Source organism: Sorghum bicolor, chromosome 8 (genome assembly GCF_000003195.3).
Source record: "Sorghum bicolor cultivar BTx623 chromosome 8, Sorghum_bicolor_NCBIv3, whole genome shotgun sequence".
Classification (NCBI taxonomy): domain Eukaryota; kingdom Viridiplantae; phylum Streptophyta; class Magnoliopsida; order Poales; family Poaceae; genus Sorghum; species Sorghum bicolor.
Genome location: NC_012877.2, coordinates 182,482 through 199,422, shown reverse-complemented (window position 1 = coordinate 199,422; position 16,941 = coordinate 182,482). Strand labels below are relative to the sequence as shown.

Here is a 16,941-nt window from a genome sequence, read left to right as displayed (position 1 = left end):
TGCCAAGTAGAGGGCGCGGTTGCTGGCGGAACGGTGGGGAACGAAACCTCGCCGCTGGTCGAGCGACAGGGCGGGCATGAGGAGGAAGAGCACACGGCAGCACGATCAGCCTGAGATGCGGCGCGTGGCGGCCGGACATGGGCGGCGGCGGGCGGATCGGGAGCAGGGCGGGTTGGTAGTGGACCGGAGAGAAGATTTGCGTCGTCCTGATTTGGGTTTGGTGTTGGAGAAGGATAAGTTTTGAGTGAGGATCTTTTCCCTATGCATGACCCAAACCAGAAAATAGGTGTTGTATTTAGGTTCTCATTGTTGGAGATAGTCTTATATCAAGTAGACTGCTGTATTTATGAATACAGCAGGGCGGTTGTATTTAGATTTTTGGCATTTCTTAATTTATTTAGATAATACGGTGTATTTATGAATATATACTAAAACTACTCAGATAAATCTACAAAAATTATAGTAGATCATATATGTATCAAGTAGACTGCTGTAAACGTTACATGGCAATTGAGCATGTACAACATCTCATATAAAAAAATAACAAAATAGCATGTATATATAAGCATAAATATGAAACCTTATTGAAAAGTGTCAAACAACATATTTCATATTTTTCTTAGCTATAACATATCATCTTAACATTGCTCACCAAAATTCATGTTTATTGATGATATAGATTAATTATGAAAATTACCACAAGAAACTACTAATTATTCAAGTGAAATTCATAGCTCATTCATATAGTGCCGCAAAACATGGTATTTCTACTACAGGATCCATAGAGACTCAAAAGCATCTCATAAAGTTTTAAGATCATTTGGAGGAGTACACATTAAGATATGAATTTCTCATATTTATGAAGGAATAAAAGGAATAAATCATAATTAAATATTTCATTACAGAACATGGCATGTTTCATAATTTTATTAAAAATTAGACATTACTATGAACACAGACAAAGCTGAACCACCTCATTTGGAGCTCTAGATTAGGAGATATGATTTTTACACTTTGCACAAAAATATAGATTTGAAGTTAACCCTAAAACCCAATGAGCCGCTGACGTGTGGGACCCGTGGGGTCAATGGGCCCACTTTCCAGCTAGTGCAAAGACAGGGTAGGGGTTGATTGGTGAGATCTCATCAGTGATGAGGTCCCCGACGGTGCTAAGGGCACCGTCGTGTTCCCCACGAAGAGCCGCACCCAATGATGCCCTAAGATCAACCTCTACTAGAGCCTAGCCATAACGGCGGCAAGCAGAGTGGACGACGGTGAGGCCACGACGGTGCTTTAGCGAGGGGAGAACCTGCATTGCTGCATCTGAGCTCGGTACGAGCTCCGCAGAGAGATGAGAGGGTGACATAGAGCTAGAAAACAGAGAGGGTGAGGGCTCCAGTGAGTGCATCCCCGTGCGCATGGTCTTGTCAGTGATGGCACGACAGTGCAGAGCGTCGTCTACTGCTCTGAAGAGAGCGCTAGATCCCAAGTTCTCTCCACTATGACTTGCTCGCCTTCTTAGCTAACCAGCGAAAGAAGGAGGAAGGGAGCGTGACCGAGCTGCTCAACAATGAGCTCACTGTGGAATCAATCATGGCGGACCGAATCCGATGAGGTTGCGGGAAGAGCAAAATATGCCCTCCCCTCGGTGTCTTTTCATTAGCTAAGGGGTGGATGAGGTAGAGGGGATGACAGTGGAGCTGTGGCGGTGGTGGGACGGCTGATGATGCGGTGGCATGCACGTGCGAGCTCGTCGGAGCACCGCGACGACAATGGCGCTCGACACTCTCCGCTTTTTGGTGTGGAGGGAGCGAGAGAGAGTGGATGGAGGCAGAGTGAGGGTAGGGTGACATCATGGTGCTCATGCAGCCCATGATGACTTGACCAATGGGCCCGACACTGGCATACAACTACCAAGTGGCAAGCGCGGCCAAGTGTCGGCCGGCCATGTCGATGAGCTCGCCCTCCGGATTCAGAGTTCAAACACCGACTGAAACTCAATTTTGGGCATCAATTTCCTCCCAAATCATTGAAAACTAGGTGAAGTGGCAGTTGACATTCTTGGAGAAAGAAGTGAGATCTCCAGCTTTATCAATTAGAGCATGAACTAATTCGGCTTGGTTTGAGAGATATAGAGCTCCAAACAAAGGTACATGAAAGTGCAATGTAGTTTAGGACTTAGTGAAATTTCTAAGTGTCCAAACAACATGCAATTTTGCCTTGTGGGCCATGTTTAACCATATTCTGCATATTTTCATAAAAAATTCATAAAAGAACTTTTGTTCTTTAATAAAGTTTCCACTACTTTGCTTAAGTGTGCACCAACATGCAATCACTCTAGGTTGGACTTTTTAAACAGTCAAGCAAAAGAGGTTTAGGGGTCAACCAAAGTCAAACTAGCATTTAGAAGCTTAAATACACAAAATGACCAACATGAACATTGTTCCAAAATATAGTCTAAGCATAGTTAAGATGTTTTAGAGACTAGTTGATGTCCACTTGCATTGATCACACATGAGCATGGGTCACACATAAGATTATAACAACATTAGCACATGGAAAAGCATGAAAAGCTAGGCATATGACATGTGATGATGCTTTGAACTAATATCAATGTCAACAGAGGGAGGCCCCTAACCAAAGTCTTGTTGTGTTACAATTTTTTTGAAAAAACTTTGTTGTGTGTTCTCCTGATAATTGTCGAGCTTTGATATTGCAGGTTGCACAACAATTCCAATGCTCCTGAGAAGACTGCTTCTACCTGATGACTCCGGTACCCACTTCATGTGGCCTTGAATGAGTTCTTATGGTCATGTTTTTTATCCCCCAATGCAAATGTTATACTTTTGAATGAATGGATGAGTGTGATGGTGATATGGAGGACGCAGGTAGGCTGTTTGATGAAATGCCTGAGGGAACTACCATGCCACTATGCCAGGCAGGCGGAGGGCCGGGAACAAGGAAGATGCAAAGATTGTTGTTCCATAAGTTAATACCAGGATTGTTCTCATGTCACTGATGCTATCAGGTTATGCAGGAAACTCCAGAAAATAAGATAGACAAACTCTAAGAAAAACAACACCAACCAACTCCATAAAACGATGGGGTGCTACTCACCAGTACTTTTTAGGGCAAGTACATTATATTGCTATATGTCAACGTATATTGTGGGGGTGACGAACTATCTACAAAAGGTGCTACGACTGACTTTAGTTTTTATGATGAATATTCACCCAGTAATTAACAGATGGTCTGAAAACATATGAGAAAACTCTTATATATAGAACTCGTTTTTTTTTCATTATACAAGTGTCGTCTATTATTTATGCGCACATGTCATTAAACATTATTAGGTTTGCTATTTAGATTATTTGTTGACAGCTCACACAATGACTGATCTATTGTATTATCTATAATGATATGAAAGCATATTACAAATTAAACCTGTCATATAGATCACCGTACAAGCCCTTGCCATGCAAACTGCTTGTCAGCTCACTTTTGCTTGCTCTCCCTAGCTACCTAATATAGCATCCCCAAAACTCACCACATGTCATATAGTTAGTTTGGGCATCTGCAAGCATGAGTTCTATCTGGCAGTAAGCCATTAATAGATGATGGACCAAATTTAGCGACTACCAAACTACGTACATCCTCCATGCAATCTCTCTCTCTCACACACCCCTTTGTTCTTCCATTATTATTGGTTCATTCCCCACGCACGAACCCATCACCCTCATCCCTTGCTTGTATTAATTCATTCTAGGCAAGGCGCGCGCAATCATCATTGGTATAATCCATCCATTATTATTGACCCTCAGCAACAAGATGCTAAGTTGGCTCCGACGCTTCCCTAACGATGTGATCCATAGGAAGGGCGGCAATGGCACCACAGGCCGGAGGACCTCCTCCACCACCTCTTGGAGGAACAAGAGCAACAGCTTCACCGCACGAATCATCCGTTGTGCCTCCTCCGTCGTCGACACGGCAGGCCGCCGACACGACGACGACGACGACGACGATGATGATTGTCGTCTACCGTCGTCGCCTCCTCCTCCTCCTCCTCCTCCTCCAGCAGCACCACCAAATGATAACAACAGAAACACCAGTGTCGTCCTCGCAGCCAAAGCCTTCTCTTTCCGCGAGCTCGCTGACGCCGCAGGGAACTTTCGGCAAGCCAACTTCCTCGGCGAGGGAGGTTTCGGCCGCGTCTACAAGGGCCGCCTGCACAATAACATTGCTGGTGAGGACCTTCCGGTGGCCATCAAGCAGCTGGATCGCAATGGCTTCCAGGGCAACAATGAGTTCATGGTGGAGGTGCTCATGCTCAGCATGCTACACCACCCCAACCTTGTCAGCCTCGTTGGTTACTGCGCTGAGGGTGACCAACGCCTGCTGGTCTATGAGTACATGGCATTAGGATCCCTCGAGGACCACCTGTTGTTGCTTCCTGCCGATGCCGATGATGGCAGCCACCAGCGGCAGCCTCTGCCATGGCGCACGAGGATGAAGATCGCGCTCGGCGCGGCGCAGGGCCTAGAGTACCTACATGAAAACACAGTCATCTACAGAGATCTCAAGTCCTCCAACATCCTCCTCGACCAAGACTACAGTCCCAAGCTCTCCGACTTCGGGCTTGCCAAGCTCCTCCCCGCCCCGCGAACTGACTACTCATCGTCGTCAAGCAGAAGCAGCAGCAGCAGCAGCAGCAAGGTGATGGGCACGTATGGGTACTGCGCGCCGGAGTACCTGCGGACAGGAAAGCTGAGCGTCAAGTCGGACGTGTATAGCTTCGGGGTTCTACTGCTGGAGCTCATCACCGGGCGACGAGCCATCGACGCCAGCCGGCCGGACGGCGAGCAAAGCCTGGTGGGATGGGCGGCACGGATATTTGGTGACCCCAAGAGGTTCCATGAGTTGGTGGACCCTCGCTTGGTGATGGCAATGCGAGTGCCTACAACGTCAGAGTTGAAGCAGGCCGTGGGTGTGGCATCCATGTGCTTGCAGGAACACTACGCCCTGCGTCCCGTCATGACCGACGTCGTCGTCGCCCTTTCCTTCCTCGCCACTGATTCTCCCCCCTGCTAATAGCTAGCTACCTCATTTCTCTCTGTATATATATGTAAATTTTGGTTGTTTTATATGTAAAAAAAAATGGGAAGAAGAATTACATCACAACCTAGCTAGTTAGTTTTCGTGGATTAGAATATAATGTTAATGCATACATCCTTGTTCACTAATGGGCCATTCATGTAGAGCAGAACCGGCCTGTTAGTGCACCATTGCTCTATTTAGTTAGTGAAAATTTTTGGTTTTGGCTACTATAACATTTACGTTTGTATTTGACAATTATTGTCCAACCATGTACTAACTAGATTTAAATGATTCGTCTCGCAAATTACAGACAAACTATACAATTAGTTATTTTTTATTTATATTTAATGTTTCATACACATGTCACAAGATTTGACGTGACGGAAAATCTTTAAAAAAAAATGCATGCATTATATTGTTGACTGGATCGTGGGGCATGCTTATATATATAGTAAATAGGTACAAATTAACAAATGGGTGAAAGCCAAGAGAAAGAGATTCAGAGCAAGTGTATGATATGAGGAGGGCAGGCAGGCGTCTCAGCTGAGCTTTGTTTAAATTTATGTAACCAATCATAGTGTGAATTGAAACCCAGATTAATTTGACAAATCTTGCTCTTAGTTGTGCCAATCATGTTCGATCATCAGTGCCCAACATTGATTGGTTGGTCGTCCACCTCCTCTTCTGGATCAGCACCGGCCGTGGATCATTCATCATCATCATCATCATCGGTGGTGGGCAGCTTGTGGCGACATATAGGGCAGACGGCGTTATGGTTGAGCCACTTGAAGATGCAGTGCTGGTGGAAGACGTGGGAGCAGGGCATGACCCGGAGTCGGAGGGGCTGCAGCCACGTCACCGTATCCTCCTCCTCCTCCTCCTCCTCCTTCTCATCATCAGCTGTGCCGTCGTCGTCGTCGTCGTCGTCTTCTTCTGCTGTTGCATCATCATCATCATCATCATCCTTGTCGTCGTGAACAACCTTGGCGGCGGTCAGAGCCTTGAGGCAGATGGCACAGCCGTCGTCGTCCATGGTGGTGGTGAGCAGCACCTCCTTGAGGCCACGGATGGCGTTGGTGGAGGCGGGGATGCAATATATTGCGGCGGTGTGGGGGTGGCGATGGTCGTCGTCGTCGTCTGCTGGGAGTAGTGGGATCACCATCATGGCGTTGGTGGAGGCGGAGACGCAAGATTTGACTGATACGGTTAGCTCGTTCCTGATCACCGCCGGCGTGACTGCCGCCATACGGGGCCAAGGCTATTTCTACGGGATCCATCCCTTCTAGTTCCTCTTCAGATCTATAGTAGTACCATGGTGGTGTTGCCCGGACCATGCTGGCTTCCAGCCACAGAAATCTGTCTCCGATGATCTTTCGAAAAAAAAAATCTCTCTCCGATGATCGATGAGCGAGCTGGTAGGCGATCGTTCGTCGATGGAGACCTAATAGCTACAGCGATATATATAATACGGCCGGCCGGGGTGGAGGGACGTGTTCGAGTCGGACAAGAGCCAAGCCATGGATCATATTTTGGTCTTTTCAGTCCAAACTTAACACCGTTAAGTGGACTTAACTGGATGGGGGCAACTGCTGGCTTCGTTTTGAAAAAACAGGGGCAAACGAGCAAAGTTTAAATAATAGGGGCAAACGAGAAATTGAGCTTCAAAATAAGGGCAGTTCCACAATTGTCCCAAAATAAAATGAATTATATTCTCATATGATGTATAACCTGACGCCAGCCGGTGTCATGGTGTGTTTGGTTTACTTCTCACTTCCTAAACCTAGTCTCATTTTAGTCACTTTTTTCCCAAACACTATAATTAAATATAACTAAATGAGTTTTAGCCAACTAATCACTCAAATGTTGCTAAATGTGACTAAATTCACCTTTTAATCAGATTGTCTCACCTTTTAGTCACTTTTCACCCTGACCAGGAGGGACTAAAAAGCCTCCACCAAACCAAACAGTGGGTGACGAAACTTTAAGAGCCAGTTTACATGACTAAACTTTAGAGCATGTACAATAATAGGCTTATAACCAAGCTAATACTGATGTGGAGGAGAGAAGAGATGAGAGAGATGATAACTTGACTCTCATGTAAGCACCAAGCTAGGCACGGATGCGTAGGTAGTGGTGGGGCCAAATAGCAAGTGTTGTGGGAAGGAATAGGAAAGAGAAGATATTTTGGAGACAAGTATGAGACAACTTATTGTATAACTTGGCTCTAATTACTTGGCTTGTAGCTAAGCACTTGGCTCTATTATTGACCTTGCTCTTAGGAGTGGTAAACCAAACACGCTCATCCACCTCGTCCACATCTTGTGTTAATAATTTTGTTTTCATTCCTGTTGTTTTCATTCCACATCTTGTGTTAATAATATTCGTCCACATCTTATCTGTCACGGCTATTAGCCAAACGAACAAGACGTAAAAGGAAGATACAAGTTTTTTTTTCCATTTATGGAGTATATAAATAAATTAGAAAAGAATAATGTTGATGATAAGTAGAGACAAAGAGTAGTTTGATGGGTAAAAGACAACCTTTTTGTGTTGTGCGCGGCCCTACTTGTAGCTAGGAGTAGGAATAGTTTATTTGTGATACTAATGAGGGGTTTTATGAAAAAAAGAACCTGACCTCCCCATCCCCGCCTTTTGAAATGCAGTCAGTCCTCCGTCTTGATTTTCTTTCTTTCTCATTTTCCATTCCATGTGGTTGCGTTGCGCTGTTTTGTTTGACTAGCAATTAGCACAGCACAGGAGCAGGGTAATTATTATATTAATTAATTTTGTAATTAAGGGTCAAGAACAGCAATTCAGGAAGTGGAGTCCCCTCAATTCCAGTTCCCTTGTTCCTCTTCCTTCGTCCCCCAGTCCAGTTCCCTCTCGCTCCCAGTCCCAGTGGATTCTAGTATTCTATTCTGTTCCACCATTGCTGCCTTCCCCCGAATCTCCTCGTCAAGGTCAAGCCAACGCTCCGCTCCTCACAACGCGGCCTCCACGCGAAATGCCCAGCACCGCCTAAATTATAGCTTCTCACTCGTCGTCGTCGTCGTCGTCAGGCAGATCAGATTCGGAGCAACCAAGCCAGCCAGCGAGCTCAAGAATCACCACCGTACTACCAACCACTACCATCCGAGGAGGATTGGAATTGGAACAGAGGATCCGTCCTCCATCTCTCACCCATGGGCAGCTACAAGTACAAGTACTGCATGTGTTTCACGCGCAAGTTCAGATCCCCGGACGCCCAGCCGCCGCCCGACGTCCGCGCCGCCTACCTCTCCTTCAACTCCGACGTCCACGCCCTCCGTCGCTTCCTCTCCCAGGCGCAGGCCGAGCACCCCGCCGACGTCGACCGCATCCTCGCCCTGCTCACGGCCGCCTCGGGGGGACATGGCATCGCCCGCCTCGTCACCAGGTCGCCGGCGCCGGCCATGCCCACGCTCGAGGACTTCTTCGCCTTCCTCTTCTCGCCGGAACTCAACCCGCCCTTGCCTCACCAGGTTGGTTGGTTGGTTGCCTCTTGCCTGGCGCCTGCTGTCTCCTGCCTGCCTCGACAACTAATCACTGCTTACTTAATACTAGTACTGTACCTCTATTTCTTTCAGTATTGGACTCGGTGCTGATTGTTTTCCTGCTACTTAGCTTGCTACATGATTGTTAAGCTACTTTTACAGTCTTACAGCACTAATTGTTGACTGCAATACAACTTGTCCCGAGCTCAACTCTCTCCAACCCACCTTAAAGATTCCAATTTTACCTGTCTATGTCTGTCAATCCATGGAATTGCTGGACATGCTGGAGCTTCATGGAACTTGCTTCATTCGCCCGATACCTGCCACTCATGACTCACCTCATTCAGTCATTGCCTGTCTTTTTCGACAACACCGGTCACTGCCTGTCACTCTCCTCCTCTCTCTGTTGGGGTGCTGCTAACCAATAAAATTTTGGACGCTACTGCTGCATTTCCTACTATTTTTGTTGCACTCTGCCTTGAGATTGCAGCCACCAAATACTAATACATAGACGAGTAGAAATAATAAGGGAAAGCTATCAGTACAGAGTAAAATACTAGCTCCATGCCTCAACAGATGCTCAAAAACATGTCCCTTTGGATTACTTACTACTGCTGTCAATTATTTATTTCATTTCAAAGATTCTAAACCAAAAATCTTTGCTCTGTAATGTACTTTAGGATCTTCAATCAAAGATGCGCTTTATATTGTCCATTCATACCAGTACATCAGTTTTTGCCTCCTCTCTCACCATTGTCTAAAATCTTTCATTCAGGTTCACCAGGACATGTCTGCCCCGCTCTCTCATTATTTCATATTCACCGGACATAATTCCTACCTAACTGGGAACCAGCTCAATAGTGACTCCAGCGACATCCCAATTATAAAAGCATTGCAGAGAGGTGTTAGAGTCATTGAACTCGATATGTGGCCAAATTCTTCAAAGACCAATGTCGATATTCTTCATGGAGGGTATGAATTCTGTTTTTGAAGCACGTTTCGCTGTTTTAGCACATGGATTGATTACAACATATCTGCATATAAAGCAACCGCATATGTCTAAATAAGGATTGATCACAACATATCTGCATATGAAAGCAACTGCATATGTCTGAATATTGCATTATGGCTGCGGTGTTCCACTGTTCCTAGTGCTCAAAACTCCTAGACTAGATGGCATTATGGGACACATTTTTTTTTAAAAAAAAAAAACACATCTTGTGCATAGTTTGTAGCATGACATACCGAGTATCACCATTTCTTTAAGAGGAAGGATGAATTCGGTACTTTTTTCCTATACGTTACGATGTAGCAAGAAGCATAATTTCCCTTGAACGCCACTGTCAGTTCTATTCTATATTTATATATGCCAGTTTGTTATAAGTAATCAGGTTTCCCTGACTCTTCTTTTTCTTGGTATTTTAAAGGACATTGACTGCGCCAGTAGAAATGATCAGGTGTTTGAAGTCCATTAAAGAATATGCCTTTTGTGCATCACCATATCCGCTTGTCATCACTCTTGAGGATCACCTTACACCAGATCTCCAAGCCAAAGTAGCTAAGGTAAAGTTTGCTTAGTATATCAACTCCTTGCACTTTTCCTGTTTAGAACCTCAATTCTGACTTTAAGTTATAATAGATGCTCACTGAAACATTCGGAGATCTACTTTTCGTACCTAGTTCAGACCCAATGAAAGAGTTCCCCTCTCCAGCAGCTCTGATGAAGAGAATAATCATCTCGACTAAACCCCCACAAGAGTACAAGGAGTTCCTCAAAGTTAAGGATAACCAAAATGGCAGTGGAAATATAGCTGATTTGCCAGACACAGGAAGCCTAAGAAGAGTAGATTCAAATGCTGATAACCAAAATGGCAGTGGAAATCTAGCTGCAGACATGGGAAGCCTAAGAAGAATAGATTCAAATGCTGATGAATCTGATGGAAAGGTCTGCAATATCACTATCTTTTCTATACACGCACCCATGACTTAACACAAATGAGATAAACTTATATTTTCATAAACAGGATGAGCTGGATGAACTGGATGAGGAAGATTCCGACGAGGATGATCCAAAATTTCAGCAGGACACTGCCTGTGAGTATAGGAAACTGATCACCATCCAAGCTGGCAAACCGAAAGGCCATTTGCGGGATGCGCTAAAGGTGGATCCAGAAAAAGTCAGGCGGCTTTCTTTGAGTGAGACACAGTTAGCTAAAGCAACAACTTCTCATGGTGCTGAAGTCATAAGGTAATCTGTGTGATTCATTTCAGTGCACAAGAATACTAGAAGATTTGGTATTGACTTGTTACAGATCGCTTTTGTGGGTTTTATAATTTTACTGTTTTGTTTATGCCATTGGATCCTATTCCTCTGTTTGGTCCATTGGGGTTCAGCAGGCTTATATTGTAGTCTTAGAGTATGTAATGTGGAAAAAATGGGGTAAAAAAAAAAAGAACTGCCAGTGTTGCCAAGGTTACAGGACACACATGATAATTCAATAAAAGGCTGGATTCCGTAGCTCCGTACAAAAGATAGGCAACACATGCTATCTGTTAGTTCAAAAAACAAAATCCCTAACACTATTAATACTAACCAATCATAAGATTACATCTCTTCAAGCTGGTTACCATAGTCACACACTGCTGACGAAAATTTTAATTCTGTTCAGGTTCACCCAGAATAATATACTCCGTGTGTATCCAAAGGGCACGAGGGTTAATTCTTCAAACTATGATCCAATGAATGCCTGGACTCATGGTGCTCAGATGGTTGCATTCAACATGCAGGTGAGATTTCAGTTCTTAAGTGTCATGAACCAGTAAGTTACTTTCTTCATGCTTTTATACTCACGTACTATTGAGATTTCAGTTCTTAACTGTCATGAACCAGTAAGCATGATACGGTTGGGCTTCCATTTTTCAGGGGCATGATAAAGCGCTCCGGCTGATGCAAGGATTTTTCAGAGCCAATGGGGGCTGTGGATATGTTAAAAAACCTGACTTCTTGCTAAGGACAGGTCCAAACGGGGAAGTATTCGACCCCAAAGGTAGTTTGCCAGTGAAGAAAACTCTCAAGGTAGGTGTATGTTTCCCAGACTTTGACAACTGAGTTTGCTATAAAAGATGTTCTAATCGAGCTAGTCTAACATATAGCTAAATCTGGTGTGATGTCCAAGCAGGTAAAAGTATATATGGGAGATGGGTGGCGCATGGATTTCAGCAAGACTCATTTCGATGCTTTTTCGCCTCCAGATTTCTATACCAGGGTAAGGCAACAAAGATGTTCATTTGGGTTAACAGTAGTGGCATTGAAATCACATGCTGGGATGAAGTAGTTGTAATTAGAGGTTCCTCATTGACATGCTCTCTGGAAACATACAGGTAGGGATTGCCGGAGTGAAGGCGGACACTGTGATGAAGAAGACAAGGGTGATCGAAGACCAGTGGGTGCCGGTGTGGGACGAGGAGTTCACGTTCCCTCTGAAGGTGCCGGAGCTGGCCCTCCTGAGGATAGAGGTGCAGGAATACGACATGTCGGAGAAGCACGACTTTGGGGGACAGACGTGCCTGCCGGTGTGGGAGCTGAAGCAGGGCATCCGTGCTGTACCCCTGCACGACCGCAAGGGCAACAGGTACAAATCGGTTAGGCTGCTTATGCGCTTCGATTTTTTCTAGCTAGCGGCCTACCTGCACAAAAAAACATTCAGATTCAGTCAGGCAGAGTGTTGTTCTTTTACATCTACTTGTGTGAGTGTGTTTATTACAGGGAAATCAAGCTATGTAGTATGAGTTAGGAGTAGTGTGTGTGTGTGTGTGTGTGTGGTATAGGCTAGAGTGCACCCATTATGTTCAATTCTTGCGTACATCAATCAGTGTGTATGTATGTACTGATTTTGTCGGAATAAAAGCTGTATGTAAAGAAGGAGCAGATCAACCGAGCAAGTCTTGTGTGTGTTGGAATTCGTTCTTCGTTCTCTCCCTCTGATGCTCTGAAATTATTGCTCAGTACGGGTGATTGTGATAGATTGTTTGTAACACGTGGAAATCCGGAGATCAGCTTGCTACTAGGTATAGTAGCTTCCTCCCACATGAAGCTTGGTTGGATTCAGAGTTCAGACTTGAATTTTTTAATTTTCATATTCTTTCAGGAAGGCCCACTTAACTGCTACTAGTATTTTTAATGTGAATTTACATTATTACGATTAATATTAGAATCACCAAAGTAGATCAACGACCATCTGTCCTCTCTAATGATTTTTTTTAAAAAAAATTATTTGATGATTAACTGCAAATCTAGTAGCCTGTTGGCCATTAGAGAGGCGATGGGAAGCCAATGGGTTTCTGTGCTGGGACCCTATCAACCGTCCAGCAGCCCACAAGGCTTGCCTGGCTGGGCCATATGGGGCTGATAAGGCCCGGTTGCCGAATATCTAGCCGGACGTCCATGCCCTCCGCCGCTTCCTCCTTCCTCCCGAGTCCCAGGCGCATAGCACCCCACCCCGCCGATTAGTGCTATCGGAGAAGGGTCTTAGGGCTTGTTTAGTTTCCAAAAAATTCCGTCCTTTTTCTTCGAACTGAGTGTGTTTGGCTAAAAAATATAGAGCGGAGCTAAAAAAACGTGGAACAGAGCAGTCTCAAACACCCCCTTAGTTCACCCCCAAAACTAAAAACTTTTGAAGATTCTCCGTCACATCGAATCTTATGGCACATGCATGAAGCATTAAATATAGTTAAAAATAAAAACTAATTATATAGTTTGCCTACAAATCGCGAAATGAATTTTTAAGCCTAGTTAGTTCATAATTAGACAATATTTGCCAAAAACAAACAAAAGTGCTACAGTTTCCCGAACCAAAAAAATTTATTAGAAACTAAACAAGGCCAATGTCTCCAAAAAGTTTTCTCCGAATTTTCAGAGCTTTTGAGTATTTTTTACGGCTTAAATAATAATTCTAGACTTTTCTAGAATTATTTTATCTATGAAATTAATTAATTCTAAAAATAATAAAGTATGTTTTTTTTAATGCTCAACACCTATGTGAATAATTCTTATAAATCTTAAAAGAATCAGACACGAGATTAAAAAAGGTTAAGATTTTATTCCCTATCCGATGCGCCGGCGCCTTGAAATCAATCTACCATTGCCAAACCATCGGGGACTTGACGGCATCGACTACTGCGGAGATTCGGAGCCGCGTATCCATCTGACGATCCATCTTCAAAAGCAGCACCACGGCCGAGGATGACAACCATCTGCTGTTGTTCCAGGCGGTCCCGATCCATGGGGAGAGATCAAGACTTTGTTTAGTTCACACAAAAAACTATTTTTTTAAAAAAATTCTTCGTCATATCGAATTTTATGACACATAAATAGAGCATTAAATATAGATAAAAACAAAAACTAATTATACAGTCTGTAAATCGCGAAATAAATCTTTTAAAACTAATTACTCTATAATTAAATAATATTTGTCAAATAAAAACAAAACTACTACTATAGCAAAATTCAAAAAGTTTCGTACCTAGGCCTTGTTTACTTTCCGAAATTTTTTCGGGATACTGTAGCACTTTCGTTTGTTTGTGGTAATTATTGTCCAATCATGGACTAATTAGGATCAAAAGATTCGTCTCGTAAATTTCGACCAAACTGTGCAATTAGTTTTTAATTTCGTTTATATTTAATACTCTATGCATGTGTTTAAAGATTCGATGTGATAGAGAATTTTGAAAAGTTTTTGGATTTTGGGTGGGAGTAAACAAGGCCCTAAACAAGACCCAATCCGCTGCTGCTGCATGTCCTTGTGCATGCATAGATCGATTTGCTGTCCACCGTTGGCGTCTCGTCCTGACAACTGCTGCTGCTGTCCCGTTCGTGAGGTGACAGCTTCTTACCGGTCAGAGCAAGATCAATAATAGAATCAGCTGAGTGAGGCTTTGTTTAATTCGTAAAAATTTTCAAGATGAATATTTAAACATATGTATAAAGTACTAAATATAAATTATTTATAAAACTAAAAACACAGCTAGAGAGTAATTCGCAAGACGAATATTTTAAATCTAATTAGTGTATGATTGGACACTAACTGTCAAATAAAACAAAATGCTTCAGTACATGTTCAACTTTAACATCCCAAACAAACATCCCCTAAGTTGTTTCATACTTGTCTCTAAGAGCAGGTACAATAATAGGCTTATAGCCAAGCTAAGGCTAATGTAGAGAAGGAAGACACGAGAGAGATGATAGCCAAGCTAAGGCTCATGCAAGCACCAAGCTGAACACAGATGTATAGGTAGTGGTAGGTCCAAATAGCAAGTGTTGTGAGGAGGAGTAGGAAAGAGAAGGTGTCTTAGAGACAAGTATGTGACAACTTCTGTATAACTTGGCTCTAATCACTTGGCTTATAGTCAAGCATTTGTGTCACACCCGGATGTAAAAGAGCATTCGGGTGCCAAATCACATGTGCGCCAGGATCTCAAATTCACACACATGGACCGACATCATCAATGGTACAAAACACAGTGTTCAAACGAATTACATAAATGAGAGTAAGAGTACCATTATTACAAGCCAATTGTTTATCAAAGTGCGGAGGGGAAACATAAACTAAACTGTTCCATAAATAAAGGGAAAACTAAACGCCGACGTAGCAGGACCACCTTGCCACAGGAAGGTCGACGGTAGAACCACACGAGCCTAACAACCAGGAGACTCAGGGTAGTCCTCGGGGAAATCGCAATTGTACTCCTGATCGTCCGAGCAACCTTTAATGATTATAGCAAGGGTGAGCTCATGTCGAACTCAGCAAGCACAGACGGAATGTAATGACATGCAAGGCTTAAAACAAGGTAAAGCTGACTTGGTTTGACTGCGGTAGCATTTTAGTTGATCACTTTTAATTATGACTATTATTAGAACAACCTACTACTATTCATGAGTAGCATAAACCCAACCCTTATTTAGTGTAAGTAGTAATTAACATCTTTTAGAAGACTATCCTAATTATTATAGTAATCCAGGGATTCACCCCAATTATTAACACAGGATAGCAATCCTGCCAACACGGAATAGCCATTCCGCCAAAATCACGAGGTAGCAACCCCGCCAAGGTCCATCTCCAAGTAACCAGTGAATCCAATTTGCTCATCAAGTGAGGGTCTGGGCCGCTCGTGACCGTGAGCACGGCTGATATATCAGTTTTACACTCTGCAGAGGTGTGCACGTTCACTCCAAGTCGTGATTCCCATTTGCCCGGGGTCGCGACTCCCCAAAACACTTCCAAGGTGAGCAGGCAGGGTCTCACTACGAGACCTTTCACAGGGTCCAACTAATAGGATGCCACTCGCAAGTTTTTGCCGGGGCGCTCGGCAGTCGATACCCATAGCCATGGCGTACCGATCAACCGACAACTTAATATTCATTACCCAAGTTACTTCCTCACGCCTACCCGGAAAGTAACACCCTACTAGTGGAGGTCCTGCTAATTAGTCAAGCCAGAGCCATATAGCTTGGAGCTGCACTGTAAGTCCCAGGGGGCCGCTCCCTGACTAAGTCCTTACGGAGAGCAGAGACGGGTACGCCCGGCAAACCGGACCACCAACGGTACCCGCTCCCCCTGTCACCACCATCATCACGATGCTCGTAAGCATCCAACATCGCCATCACCGTAGTGACCAAAAATTCAGCACAATTTAAGCATCAAGTTGAGTAGAGATTAATACTTGTTTAGGCATGTGTATAAGATGAGTAGAGCAGCTAAGCAAACCTAGTATAGCCTAGTCTACCCAAATACATAACCCCAGGTGAGCAAGGAATAATAAGTAAAGCTAGTCATGTCCTTAGGGTTTGCATTCATTGGACACATGCATATAAAGTAAATGACATTAATGAGTAGGTTCAAAATGATCGAATGGTGTCTGCACTTGCCTTGATCGAAGTCGGGTTGCTCGAACTCAGCGGGATCCTGAACCTCTTCCTTCACGAACGTCTCGTTGGCTATACGCGACAATCATCAATCATAGGAACAATACATGCAAGCAAACAAACTTAATCAGAAACAGTACTCCAAAGCATGCGGAAACAAAAAGCAACTGCATTACTGTATTCTACTCGACGAAACGAAACCATAGCGACCAGAATCACCTAAATCGGAGTTACGACGCAAAAGTTATGGCTAAAACAAGTTGAATGGCAATTCTGTAGATAAACTGAACTATTTTTCGTAATAAAACTAATTAAAAACTGAATTAATAAGGAATTTGGATTAAATCTGCAAAATCTGACGGCTGCAGGGGCTATTAAGCACAACCAGGGGCACATTTCTAATTACTTTTGAAC

The 16,941-nt window shown here is 43.8% G+C and overlaps 2 protein-coding genes across 2 annotated transcripts; both read left to right on the top strand.

Moving 5' to 3' along the window:
- On the top strand, positions 3,729–5,290 carry LOC8072900 (probable serine/threonine-protein kinase PBL25). Its single transcript, XM_002442597.2, has one exon. The coding sequence runs from the start codon at positions 3,829–3,831 to the stop codon at positions 5,086–5,088; it is 1,260 nt and encodes a 419-aa protein (XP_002442642.1). The 5' UTR covers positions 3,729–3,828; the 3' UTR covers positions 5,089–5,290.
- LOC8072899 (phosphoinositide phospholipase C 2) lies at positions 7,794–12,548 on the top strand. Its single transcript, XM_021446490.1, has 9 exons — positions 7,794–8,594; positions 9,382–9,578; positions 10,034–10,169; positions 10,246–10,551; positions 10,631–10,854; positions 11,276–11,393; positions 11,530–11,682; positions 11,786–11,872; positions 11,988–12,548. The coding sequence occupies exons 1-9, from the start codon at positions 8,277–8,279 to the stop codon at positions 12,279–12,281; spliced, it is 1,833 nt and encodes a 610-aa protein (XP_021302165.1). The 5' UTR covers positions 7,794–8,276; the 3' UTR covers positions 12,282–12,548.